Source organism: Taurulus bubalis (assembly GCF_910589615.1).
Source record: "Taurulus bubalis genome assembly, chromosome: 14".
Taxonomy (NCBI): domain Eukaryota; kingdom Metazoa; phylum Chordata; class Actinopteri; order Perciformes; family Cottidae; genus Taurulus; species Taurulus bubalis.
In genome coordinates this window covers 13,760,670-13,774,693 of record NC_136602.1, presented here as the reverse complement: position 1 = coordinate 13,774,693, position 14,024 = coordinate 13,760,670, and the positions used below count along the sequence as shown (strand labels likewise).

Genomic DNA, 14,024 nt, shown 5'->3' with positions numbered 1-14,024 from the left:
GAGTGCGCATGCGCAGAGGACTGGCTTAAACCAGTCAAAACTAGTTCTGCGTGACAAAACACCGCAAAGATGTCACAGTGGCACCGAGATAGATGACACTACTACTCCGCCGCGTCAAACACAACACACAGGGGGCAAGAAACACACAAACCATTTGTTTTTGTCACCAAAAAATTGCCATTAACGACCAACTGAAGACTTTATCCAAAATGACGGCCTTCGCAGTTGTACAACAAGTCTTTAATGGTCGCATAATTCCTAAACGTTGCGCTAAAGCCCATTGACTCGCACTTCTTAGGGGTTGAGTTAAACATCTCTCCAGCTCTACAATAGATTGAGATTCCAGTCCTTATTAGGAGCGCATCCGAGCTCCAACACCACGTTCAAACAGGGGAGGTGCTGCGCATTTGTTGTGACCTGGTCCTGCGTATCCTGTCAGCAAAACACACGCTTTGTTCTTAATCTCTAGGATTATATACATGCACACACTTATATCATGTCTTTATATCCCAGACCTTCCAACACAGCATTGAGCAGTGGTTTATGTAAGCTGGAGCACGCTTCTTTGCAGGCCCTTTGTCCTTAATGGGACTTTTTCCACAGCAGACCTTTTCACCACTGGTTTTAATAATAACCTGTAAAATGGCTTTGTTCTATTGGGTGTGTCACCACTTGATGGTGAGCCAATTAAACCCTTTTCACATGTTGGCAGTCACAATGGCTAAAGCACAGGTGTAATTAATACAATTAAAAAGTGCAGTTTCCAGTGCCTGGTATTTTCTATGCTGGCTCACTGGGAAGTAAGCCAATCATTAACATAATTAGTTTGATCAGAGCCTTTTCTGCAGTCAGTACATTTGCTTTAATAGAAATGACTCCGCAAAAAGCAGCAAATGTATGCATTCTGTTATTTATGCCTATAGTTTTCTTTGGACATCCTTTATGTTTCTAAAGAGGATGTAACCAATAACAAAGACAAACAAAGCAGACACTCGAGTTGGAATGAAAAGACACAATACATGTAATGTTCTTTTTTTATTATTTAGGTTTGTAATACATTCAATGCATCAACAACCTCCCAGTAATTAGGAGATCCATCCCACTTACCATCCCCCATTTAAAAATGATTCTCTTCATACAATTGAAATTTGATTATACATTTAAATAAACTTTAAAAAATAATAATTTTGTTCATTCCATTTTTTTTCTTTTCCTACTTTCATTACAAATCTTCACTTCAATAGAAGGTGTTAGCTTGCAGAAACAAAATAAAACTAATGCAACAACTAAAATGTAAAGACAGTGTTGCAGGTGAGAAGCCAACCATTGGCTCTGAGGTAAGTGTCAGCTGCTTCCTGCTGCAGGCCTCCTGTTACCTCTTCTGATTCTGCTGGGCCTGCTTCAATAAAGTGTCGAAGTCTAGTGCATGAAACTTGCCTTTCGCAGGCACTGGTTCGTACTCTTTACTCGAATCTGAAAAGGGAAAGAAAACAAAGTCAGCATTACAATAAAAGAGACAAGGACAGCAGAACATGCTTTATACTCTGGTTGAGCAATTTCAAGCGACTGATGACACCTGCAAAAACCACCCCAAACGTTTGACATACCACCGAAAAATGAATTATTCTTATGACATTTTGTGTGTCTCCCTATATGATCATTTAAGTTGTTTCAAATTATCCGCAAAATATATATAAAAAAATGTAAAAAAATACCATCATGTGAAATCTGTGTGGAATGTCCCATAGAAAGACTTTCGTGTGAAACTTCAATAGTTAAATTGTAAGATCAGATTTTTGGAAGGGGGGGGGTTGTCTGAGGTACTTATCCATGGTCAGTGTATTACCTAAAATAGATGGCCAGAAACAGACGTGGTACCAACAAAAGTAATTTACTGCTGTGGACTGGGGCAGTTTTAAGTGCACGCTATATTCAGAATATTTTCCAACAGGGAACTGATCTGAAATTGAAACTTATGAATACTGTTTGTCAACAGAGTCTTGTGGCTTTGGAAAGAGCACAGATAAGTTCCACTTTTAGTTCCTTGTCTGAAAGGTTTTTCTGACCGTAAGATAACGCAGTGAAATTACTCTAAAATAAACACTTCAATCTCCTTAAGTGTTCAACATTTAATATGCAATGTATACTTTTGATAAAACACACACACCAAATCAATACTTTTGATTGATTAACAGTACTCTGGGTAAGCGTTACAAGAACTTTGTCTGTTGATTTATGCATACCCAGATCGGCATAGTTGCTTTTGCAGAACTGTCTCCTTCCACCAAAACAGAGATCGAATGGCAGCTCATCAGGCTTGCGCAGCTTGCTTCCATTCTCAATGGCCATAAAAGCATTCTTGGTGTCGTAGTAAGTCACAAACCCATAGTTGTCCCTGTGATGGATAAGCAAACCATTAGCCTGTGTTAATTTTCAGTTTATCACAGGTCTAGAGAAGGTAAGAACAGGCTTTATACAGTGCTTGAGTTGTGACTTGCTTTTAAAAGAGCAAACTGGGGGTGTTGCCAGGAGGCTCCAGTTATGAACAAGACTGAATTGGCTTTAGCACTGTTACAGGCCTAAGAGGTCACAGACGAGACCAACAAGGATCAAAGATAGTGCAATTTGGTCATATTATATGCTTATTTAAATAACAGTTAGGTAATCCCATTTTACAAAAGCTGTTTATGTACTTACCCATAGTCTCTAAAGTGCAGGGTGCATTCTTCAATCTCGCCAAATAAAGAGAAGCGGTCCTTAAGTTCTTTTTGGGTCATTGTTAACCGAATTCGACCGATGTAAACTACCCGGCGCTCCTCCTGAGAGAAGAAAGTAGACGATCAGATGAGTCAGAGAGAATATTTTAACCACTTTGCTTAGAGACCGGTACGAGGGAGTAAAATTGACTTACAATGGCTTTCTCCTTGAGTCTCTTCACCTCCTCCACATTTGGCTTTGCACTAGGAGCATTGCTGTAAGAAAATGAGGGACAGAGGAAGGCAAGATGAAGCCTTTAATCTTTTTTTTTTTAAAGCGCCTGGCAAAATATTTACTATACACGAGTGAAACAGCTATAAAATCCATACAAAGACCATTAAAAAGAGCATGATATACATATATGTACCTGTGCAATCTTCTGCTTCTACTCCACTGTGCTTGTCTCTGAGGGGATCGAGACCTCGACCTGGAGCAACTCCAAGAGCCAGAACGAGAGGAGGAATACGAGTACCGTCTCCTCCTGGGAGGAGAGCGGGACACAGAGAGAGAGGACCTAGAGGAGGACCGGGATGAGGCGCTGGAACTACTTTCAGAGTGACGGAGACGATACCTAGAGAGGAAATAGGAAAGAATAGTCAGTGATTAACAAGGCAAATCGAAACCCCAAATCAAGATGCTGCATGAACTTAAGACATCCTGATTGTGGGCCTCACCTTTTCTTAGATGGTGAGTGGGATCTAGACCGAGATGTAGAAGAATCGGAGTCAGACTCTGAACTGCTGGATGTAGGGCTGGGAGAGCGATGGGATCTTTTTCGAGACCGGCCTCTAGTGCTCTCTTTGGGACTAGATCTGGGACTGGGTGTGCGAGAAGCAGCATGTCGACGATAGGACCTCCATCTCCTGGAGCTTTCTTCTTTAACAGCAGTGTCCTGCTGAGCAGGCGAAGCATCAGGAGTCTCTAGGACAGAGCTCCTCTCCATCTCATCAGTCCTGTGATCGAGGGGCTCCGTCATAGGAAACTCTTGTGTTTTGGTAGTAACCACAATCTTGATGGGCGACTGAGCAGACGATGCCTGGGCAGCTGGGGGTGTTTGTGTAGTGGTTCTAGTGAGTTGCCCAGTGGGTTTAATAGTGATAAAAGATGGCTGTTTGACAGTCCAACCTTTGCCAGAATCTCCGGTGGAAGTGTCTTTTTTGGGGAGGCAATAGTCGTGGTCCAGGCATGCGATCTCGGGGGCTACAGTGGCAGCCGCAGGAGTAGGAGTAGGTTTGCTGCGGGACCTGACAGAGGGCAGAGGCCGTGCTTCTATCTGGATAACCTTAAAGGAGCTCAACTTTAAAGCATCAGCAGCCTTGCTCTTTCCCAGCAGGGCCATAGGGGCCAGGGGTTTCCACATCTGGTGGGGAGGAGTGGCTGGGGGAGTCAAAGCTGACGGAAAGAAAATGCACCAAATTACAACCAACATTCAAGTGCAGTTGGTCCTCTGTGTTGCAAGGTAGCAAATCGTTGATCATGATGTAGTATTTAAGATATTCCAGCTCTAATGACTGCCGTTTTATTGCTGGAAGCCATACAACTTTTCTTTATCTTAGTTAATGATTTAACGTAATGGACTCATCTTAAAGTCAAAAAGCTGAATTACCTGCAGTACCTGAGAGGTCAATAGCTCTAACACGCTGCACGACTGTTTTCTCTGGAGCCAGCTTAACACTGTAAATGGAGCAAAGGGTCGGTTACAATCAGTGGTAAATAGTGTAGCTGCCACCTCTTGATTAGAGTGCAGCAAAGTCAAGACAACAAAAAACCCTGTAAAGCCAGGTTGCACAAATTTAGACCTGAGAAGGCCATCACTCTGGCCAGACTAAAAGCAGGGTTTGCGGTAGGTCTTGGCAAAAAGTTGTGTGCGAGTCATCTCTACACACAACAGGTTTCAAATCAGAAACCGTGCCTCCCGCCACTCGCACAGAGCAGCTTGAAGGCTGTAGGGTAACTCACCTCGAGTTTCCTACAGCTGCTGCTCTACCAGAGACCTCCAGCACACATTTCTCCTCTTTGGCTGAAGAGAGAAGGAAGAAGGAAATAAGTGCATAAGCACAAGGAATAACAAATTGAACAGAGCAACACGCAGCGAGAAACAAACAAAAATTCAGCTTGACAACATTGGATGAACTGTAGCAACCTGCGCATGTCAGGTGAAAATGCAGTGCATCATGTGTTTTGCCTTCATGATACCAGTACAGTGCATTAGGGCTGAACGATTTGGGAAAATAATCTAATTGCGATTTTTTTCCTACAATATTGCAATTGCGATTTAATATACGATTTTACATTTTATCCTCTCTTTTCCCCAACAAAACATAATGAATGATTTAAATATGACCAAGACAATATTAGATACATTTAGTGTAAAATGTTCTTTCCCATTGGCTTGGCCTATTTGTTAGAATTAAATAAAAAGAGGAGTGGGAGGAAATATGAATTTATTTAATCCCATCCACTTTCCACAACTCAACATAATTTATATATTTTTACACACGATAATTTACCAATGGCAAGATGTAATCTGTGCCCAAAACACTGGAGCCTCGTCCCTTCATTGCGCCGTGCAGCCAGCACCATATTTGACGCGTTGTGTCGTGATGCAGACGCGTTTCTCCTCGTTGAGATCCCGAGCTCCGAGGTTGAAATCTCCGTCAATAAAATGGACAGTAAGACTCTGGTAAGGCTCAGCTGTGCGACTTGATCACATATCAGTAGTGGTAGCAAAAAAGTCCACCGTTTTAAGCTCCGTGGCGACTTTCTCTTTGCACTTTTTGTACAGCTTTGGTATGGCAGTCTGACTGAAATATGTATGGGGGGGTATCCTGTACCGTTTATCATCAATGCCATGGACCCAGGCTTGGTCACCGGGCTGAGAGGCATCATATCTTTGGCTATGAACTCGGTTATTGCACGAGAGATTCCCCGTGTCGTTGTGAATTACGTTCATGGATTGACGCTTTCAAACATTTCGGTCAGTGATCCCTGTCTTGAGGTATTTGGCTTGTCTGGCGCACTGGTGCTCGGCATCTTGGCCATACAACTGTCATACGTTGATTTGTGGTGTTTTTTTAAGTGCTGGAACAAGTTTGTAGTGTTACCCCGTGCAGTAGCAACAGGAGCGCGGCATGCTCTGTACAGCACCTGACGCTGCGCAGCATCTTCTTTTTTTAAACCAGAACAGCACGTCAGTGGTTCCACACCACCGACGTGCTGTTCCTCTTCGAGACTAAAGTCTCAGCTGTGTCAGTTTCTGACTGTTCCGTGGAGCCAGAGGCCATTGGGCAACAGGTTAACGGGCCGCATGAAAAGTTGATGCAGCCGAGTTCTCCGCTCTTTCGCTCGCTAATCGTTCAGCCCTACAGTGCATTTCCCATGGAAATTCACCAAATGGTCAGCGGTTACGTTATACGCCATAGTACAGTGTGATTGTTCAATATAAAGCCCACTGACACAAGTAATGGCACATACAAGGTCCAGCTACTTGTTAGGGCTGGAGGCGTGTACATCCGCTCAAACAAAGACTGCAGGGTGACAGTTAAAAAGGATTTGCGAACAGGGCAGAATTCCAACAGCTGAGCGGACAAGAGCACAAAGCAGCATCTCTGCCCGCCGCAGCATACATCTCTTAAAGGGGAATGTTTCAGTAAGAAAGAATGCCATTTTGAACTGCCAAAAGTCCCGCACAATCTTTAAACACACTTCTCTAGATCAGGTAAACGTCAAGCTCGTATGAAAGAACCGATAAGACTATGAAAGCAGAGACATGATCATCCAACTTGACCGATGATCTGCCTCTTGGCATATGCACAATCTCTTTAAGTAGACCCTTTCTATCGCTTGAAGTCTTTTAGTAAAATTGCCACTTCTCGCCATTACAAAACCAGGAAAACTGATGTTCCGACTACATTTGGCTTTGTACTAAACTATGGAACACATTAAGCTACTGGCCAGGACAACATTAGTAACTAGGTAGGACAAAAAATACTTTTAGAGTAACATTGTCTCACAAGGAATGGAAAGAGCACTTCTTTCTGACAGACAGGGTACAGAAAAAAAGATAAATACAATTAAAGCTGCGAGCGGGTCCTCGCTTATCCCGGCACATTTGGGGTAGCCGGCATGTCGCCGACTCGCCCAGTTCAAACAGTACACACCGGTTTCAAGTATGAACATTTCACATACCAGTCTCTGCTTTTGGCAGGTGACAAGATTGAACATTCACATTGTTGTTGACAACTGATGTTGATTGTTCACATTGATGTTGAAGGTGCAGCGGACGGCACTACTTACATCTCATGATGACTAACTTGACTAATGGTGTTAAGAAAATGACATTGGCAAAATGCCTGCTGAGTAAATTATTTGCCCAAAATGGCTGCCCATACAGGAAGAGTGTTATTGTGCATGAAGAGAATGCAACATGCACTTGGCATCATGTTTCTCTACGTGAAGAGTAGAGCAAGTCATGTAAATTAGATGTAAATCCGATGCAGTTTGGCTGATTTACTTTTGCCAGTAGGTGGCGCTACGACAATCTGAACATTTGTCATGTACATGTCCTCAGGCATGGACCAGTATCATGCATTGGGGTATTGGGGTAATTGCATCATGTATGGAGGAGTTACAATAGCTTTCTCTCATATAGCGGTTAGCTCAAAGTAGGCGCGCCTTTGCGTCCCCGTAAACGTCAATTCCCACGGGTGAAAACGCGCACAGAGTACAAGCCATACTCCTGAGGGTCTTGATATCACTTTAGAATAGAATTTATGTCGATTGTCTGAAATTTGTAGGAGGAGTAGTATTTGGCGTAAATGTAAATATATGCTAAAATTAGCATAAATGGGCCGAAAATGGCAAATTGGACGAAGTACTGTAGCGCCCCCTATTGTTCAAATCAGACGCCTGATTTATTGCAAGTTAGGGGATGCGATGTGCACATAAACCCCAAGTTTGGAGTCGTTTGTCCAAACAGTTTTAATGTTATGAGTGTTTAAAATCAAGACACGTCCCTAACAGGTTGATTGGTCGATATCTCCTCAACGCAATGAGATAAAGAAATTGCAATGCAGTATTGATGATCCAGTGCCATTGATGATACGTACCAAGTTTGGTATGAAAAGGAGCAAGTGTTTAGGAATAAACTACAATAATGTGTTTTTCACAAAATCCAAGAAGGCGGAAAATATTCATAGGCGGACTTTATGGGTCTGAGAGGCTTTTTTGTAGAGCAGGTGGAGACGGACATGTGTGAATTTTTTCAAGTCGGAAAAAAATTGTGGGCGAGGGACGTCGCCGGTCCAACTTGTAGGGGGCGCTAGAGAGTCATTTTTTAAAAAACTTTTTTTCCCAACTTTGATACATTGCGTTTTTTACCAGGCTTAACAGGTGTTCCAAATTTGGTGAGTTTCTGAATATGACAAGTCCCCCAAAAAGCAGTCCAAGCCATAAAAATAATAATCATGAATAATAATAATAAAAAGAATCCCAGCAATTTCAATAGGGTCCTCTCGGGACTGACTACGTCAGTCGCTCGGACCCTAATAATAATTACCTTGGGTTTCCTCAAACTGCTCCAGCAAGCTGGTCAGATCAGCAGCTTCAATACCTACACAAAAAAAAAGAGATCATATAATTTTGATTATAAAAACACAACATATTGTATAATTATACTTATTTGAAAAGACCAGACTAAACAGAATGCAGGCCAAATTAAAGTGGTAGAATAATTATCTAGAATGATGTTGAGGTTACAGAGGGCTAATTATTATTTTACTGCACTAACGGCAGACACGGCTATTCCTAAATCATTTCTGATATGGGCTTCCTGCACATCAGCCAATCACTGGAGCAGATTAAATATGGGCTAGAGTTGCAAATGAGACACTGACAAAGCAGATTTCTGGCAAGGACTTTGTAGGTCATCATTAGATAAACAATTTTTTTTCAAACAAAATACACAATCAACTTTAGACTCACCTATCTCAGTTGTAAAGGCCTCAATCAGCTCCTGTGTGGCGCTCTTTGCCTTTTGGAGTTTCACTGCTGTAGTGGGTTTGTCTTTAGTTTGAAGTAAAACAGGTTTGGCCTTTAGACTCTGGGAGACTGCGGGATGGGTATTCAGAGAACAGAGCTGGGCACCACTGGCTGTGGGTTTGGAGGCCTTGCTCTCAAGTGTGATGGGGTTACTAACGGACACAGGAGCAGTAACCCCAGGCACCTTCTGGAAGACAATAGTCTTCTGAGGCGCACTGGGCACAGACAGAGTAGCAGTGTTGTGTTTGATCGCATCTGTAGTGGTTTTAAGACAGATTTTAATCCGCTCTCCAGATTTAAGAGATGCAGATTGAGATTGGGGCCTTTTATCGACTCCACTCGTTCCTCCTGAAGGTGCTGGAGAGCATTTCCAATTTGCTGCCGACACCAACTCAGTAGCAGCTTTTAAAGAAGCTGGAGACACAGAGCTTTGAGGCACACAAGATACTACAGGCTGAGCAGTGGTGTGTGGATGTGAGGGTAAATTCTTCACTGAATTAAAGGCAGAAGTCGGGGGTTTTATGGATACAGATGTTTTTGAAGGTTCAGGTTTTGGCTGTGGTTTAGAGACGGGAGTAACCTTGCTGGATGAGACAACCATGTAGGCCGGTAGCACCAACAGCGCCTCAGGGGTGGGTGGTGCACACGGTCCCCTCGGCTGCCAGGCCGGTCTGACCTCCTCCTCCACTTCTGTCTGGGGGTTGGGGCGTCGGAGATCCTTGGGGTTGGGGTCAGGCAAGCAGGGAATGGGGAGAAGCTCTTTGGGAAGCTCTGGGAGGGTGGGCCACTTAGTGCTGTTTTCTTGTTTTTCCACCGGGGCTGGTCTTTTCTGCTGTCGGAGCTGCCGGTACTCTGCTAGACTGAGCGATTTGGGCTTTGGCTCCGAGACTGCAGGGGCCACAGGAGGGAGGGCCTCACCAACAGGTGGTGCCAGCTGTGGTTCTGCCGGACCCGAAACAGCTGCAGGGCTCTCTGAAGACATTGGGGGTCGGACAGCAGAGGAAGCTGCTGACGAGCCTTCCAGCTTCTCAGTGGCCGGGAAAGGCGGTTTAGGCATTTCATCGGGTCGTTTGGAGATCACTGCTTTGGGTGAGCAGCTAGACCGACTCTTCTCAGGTCTCTTTATCCGCACTATTTCCCGTCTGGTTGACACCAATGTGGCAACTTGCACGTTAATTTTAGGCAATAGTGTTGTAGCTGTGATTTTTGTTTGTGTTTCAGTTTGGCATGGATTTGGTTTCTTAGGTTTTACAGAGGAAGAAGCTGGAGTTGAGGCAAGAGGAACCTTTTGGACTTTGTGTCTTATTTCTTCTGTGACTAGTCGTTTTTCAGGCTTTTTGGGAGATTGCGTTTCCGTCTTTCTTACGGTGCCACTCCTAAGGACCCTTCCCTCCACAGGTTTGGGTTGGCGCTGTTCCTTGCATTTCTTTTTTCGTCGGGAGGGGCTTCTCTCCTTTATCTCTTCCCTTTGTTTCTTAATTATAATGTTATCTTTCACATCCGAACAAAGTTCTGGTGTCAAAAGGGCAGCAACTTCCACTGGAGCCTCATCTTCATCATCGTCGTCAACGACTATATGCTCTGAGCTGTCAGAGGCCACTTCGTCTGCTTCATCTATAACTTTCTGCTTATTTTCTGACGACGGCTCTTTAAATGGGAGAGAGAATGGAAGATCCATATCTGGGATAGCTAGGATGGGTTCTCCATTTTCACCCTGGTCCACAACTTCAAGTAAGATTCCTCCTTCGGGCAACATCTGTTCCCCCTCGTCATCTTCCATACAAATGGCCATACAGTATGGGTGCATATGCCTGACAAAGTCCCCCAGGCTAACTGAAATACCATCTTCAATCTCCTGCTCAAAGGTGACAGGAAGCGGGAGGGCCAGACCTTCCCAGTGTAGCTGGTCACCGTCACGAGATGACTCATGACTCGCTGGGCTCAGACTGAGAGAGCCATCTTCCTCTTCCTCCCCATCACTTCTCTGGAGAGATGCCAGTAACCTGGGGAGGCTCTGAGAAGGGAAACAAATATAATTCAGAAAAATGCTTGGTGCACAAATTAGTATATAGTCCTATTGAGTGAGACAAGCTACCTTTCCAGTTGATATGGCTCTTGTGCTGCATAGCGTGTCCTTCTCTGGAGGGGAACGGGACAGACACAGCAATCTCCTGAGCTAGAAAGTGAAAGAAACAAAAGCATAATGAATACATGTGTAGAGTTGAACATAAATAAATTACTGTATGTCAAGAACTACAAAGGTCAGTAGGTTTTCCACCCACTCCCTTTCACTTTCTTTTCACAAGGGCTAGATGGGGGAGTTATGTATGACTGCTGGGCACTAACCGGAGAGTGTTCCCTGCCCCTCTGACCCGACAGCAGATCTGAGTCAGGTAGTGTGTCAAATGGGGACAAGTTCTCATCATCCACATTGTCAAGGATCTCCGTCAGGGCGGTCAGCAGCGTGGCTTCGCTCTCCTCATCTAGACCTTTAGTCTAATTAAAAACACGGAAAATAGGTAAATGGGGAGTATAAACAAACTGTACCAGCTCATGCTACTGTAATACTCATTTCAAACATGTGACATTTGGCTTGCCTCTATTGTTGGTGCGTCCTCAAAGATAGAAAGAATAGAGGGGTCTAAGCAGTTTTGAAGGGCCTCCAGAGTTTCTGCAGAGGTTAGCCCATCAGTCTAAAGGGGAAATAAAAATACTTTGTTATTTGGTAAAAAGACAAGTGACAAATTACCACAGTAGTAAGTTGAGACACATACACTCGGAACACCCAATTAAAATAAATAAATAATAACTAAATAAAACCATGTCGGTCCGTATTTTTAACTTTTTTACTGGCTGACTCAATTCAAAAACTTCAAAGTTGATGCTTCTTTTAAGGTGTGTAGATCTGAGGTAATTAGGGGTCTGGGAGTTTAGTCAGAGATCTGTTCCATGAGGTAAACAGCTGTGTCTTATGAAGACCACTGGGGTGTATTACTATTACAACCGGTCCTACGTGAACAATGAATTGTTAACAAAACAATGTTGTTCAATGTAAATATTTTAGACAGAGTTGACTTCCTGTTTCAAAATAACCAAATGACTGAAAAATGTACATCTGTTCTCTGTAGATGTTGGACAGTGAAATAAGACTACATTGCTATTGTATTTGGTGGTTGATGCTGGGAGTAAGCCCAAACTTAAGTGAAGCACTTCTGAAAAGAGGGCATGTGTTTTTAGTTCTAGCTCGATGAAAAGCCAAACAATATCCAAGAGGCATTTTCCTATAATATGAAATATGCAAGAGCATAAGAGCAAGTATCAATCGCGAGTGCAAGACTCCAATGTACACTTAATATAAACAATTTAAATAGCAAAACAAATAATCTGTTCCAAGAAAACACAAGAAAAAAAAACAGCTATAAATCTGATAGTACACATTTTAAAGACAAGTTAAAAACAAACAAATATAAAATGTAATATATAGTGGCAAAGTGGAAGAATGTGATTGTAGGCTTACTTAGTGTATAACAACTTATATTTTAACAATATGCAAAACTACAGTAAGGCTAGCACACAGGCCCGCCTTTCAACAATAACTGTTAAAAAGATGCACTTTGATCTAAAATCGCAGCGGTCTCGTACAGTGACCCACGTGTTGCTGTCTACGCATGCACACAGTGCGCAGACATATTTGATCCTCGCCTCACCCCGTACATAGGGAGGCTACCTAGCCCACGTGTTGCGCTACAATAACACGCGCAGGGCCCTCGCCTCTGCTCCTGTCCGATATTCAAAGAATTACCAAATGATACACAACATGAAAATACACATTTTACCCTCCACGCTTGAAAACGTCACATTGTTATTCATAAACTATATGGACGGGTGTGTGAAGAGGTTTAATACACGGTGCCTGCTGCGCATGCGTGAAGGAAGCCAACATGTGATTCACCACGACTAAACCACATGTGGACATACACAGGCTTTGAATGAAAACGTGGTGTCCTGCTGCAGTGAGGGAGCAAATATTCACCCAGGTGTGTGTTACTGTATATATTGCAGTCACTGTCTTAATAGAATAGAGCTTCATTGTGTGCGTCATCACACAGTTGACACATTACTGCAACGTGCTGGCGTGGAGCCCTTAAACTACACTATGGCAGAACTACCGTAAATAAACGTTACATTAATCACGGTAAAGACAAAAAAGTAAAGGAGTACACATACCACCAATTGTGATAAACAGGCTCTTGACTCGCATCGTTAGTTAGCATTGTTGTTACCACGTGTGTTTGATCAGTTGGTTAACAGTACATTGATGAGCTTAAATGCGCATTATTGATAAGGATTATACAACTGATGCACATGCCAAGCCACCTACCAATAAAAATAAACAACTGTCACTTCACATATCATAACGAATAAGAGTGTTATAAAGGAGGAAACCTTAACCGGACAGTGAAGCTACACTGGCTCTCCAGCTAGCGTTAACATTTAGCTCAAAGATAACAGCACATTTAGAGTCACGCATTACGTATTATTTAATTAACACACCAACAAATACATTTCAAGCTGTGACCATCTCAAAACAATAAGTACTTTTTCCAAATAAGTTTTACTCTCGATACTACGGTGGCATCCACGTGTCACTTTTTCCAGGCGCAGTGTACACGCTTGTACACACACACACACACAACACGCTACGTCCCGCTGCTCAACACGCACAAAAAGTAGTAACCGTGGCTTTGCATGAAAGGAAATAAAGTGCTGAACATATTCCTTACCTCGTCTAGTGTATCTAATGCGAAAAATTCCATATTGCACGCCGTTAAAGTATCCTCGCCTGCTCCCCACGGCGCCGCCATCTTCCTCCTACACTCCCTGCTGCCCCAGTGCCCCGACGCGTTTCGGTATAAAAAGTAATGAATCGCGCATTGGAGGAACAAGCACGCCGGCAGGAGACACGTGGTCCAACATTCCCGGCAAAATGACGCAAAGTGACGCCGACGGTCAGGGGTTACGTCCAATGATCACGCCTGTCTGTAGTTCTATTTGTTACATCGAGACATTGTATACTTCCTTGTTGTGTTTATTTTCTGCAAAACGAGGAGGACAAAAATGCACACCAATACCACAACAATAGTTTATAGATACCTGTTTTATTAACTGAGCTACAGTGAAAACAATGGCAGAAACAACAGGACACACACCAACTATCCAGTACATTG

General features: G+C 43.3%; 1 protein-coding gene across 1 annotated transcript; it reads right to left on the bottom strand.

Annotated features, from left to right (window-relative positions):
• Positions 1-1,117: 1,117 nt before the first annotated feature.
• On the bottom strand, positions 1,118-13,661 carry pprc1 (PPARG related coactivator 1; the record flags this gene model as incomplete). Its single annotated transcript, XM_079229775.1, has 14 exons — positions 1,118-1,473; positions 2,244-2,395; positions 2,698-2,819; positions 2,912-2,972; positions 3,125-3,328; positions 3,432-4,149; positions 4,364-4,431; positions 4,717-4,777; positions 8,315-8,368; positions 8,740-10,810; positions 10,892-10,972; positions 11,143-11,292; positions 11,394-11,489; positions 13,581-13,661. The coding sequence occupies 14 exons, from the start codon at positions 13,659-13,661 to the stop codon at positions 1,373-1,375; spliced, it is 4,020 nt and encodes a 1,339-aa protein (XP_079085901.1). The 3' UTR covers positions 1,118-1,372.
• Positions 13,662-14,024: the final 363 nt, after the last annotated feature.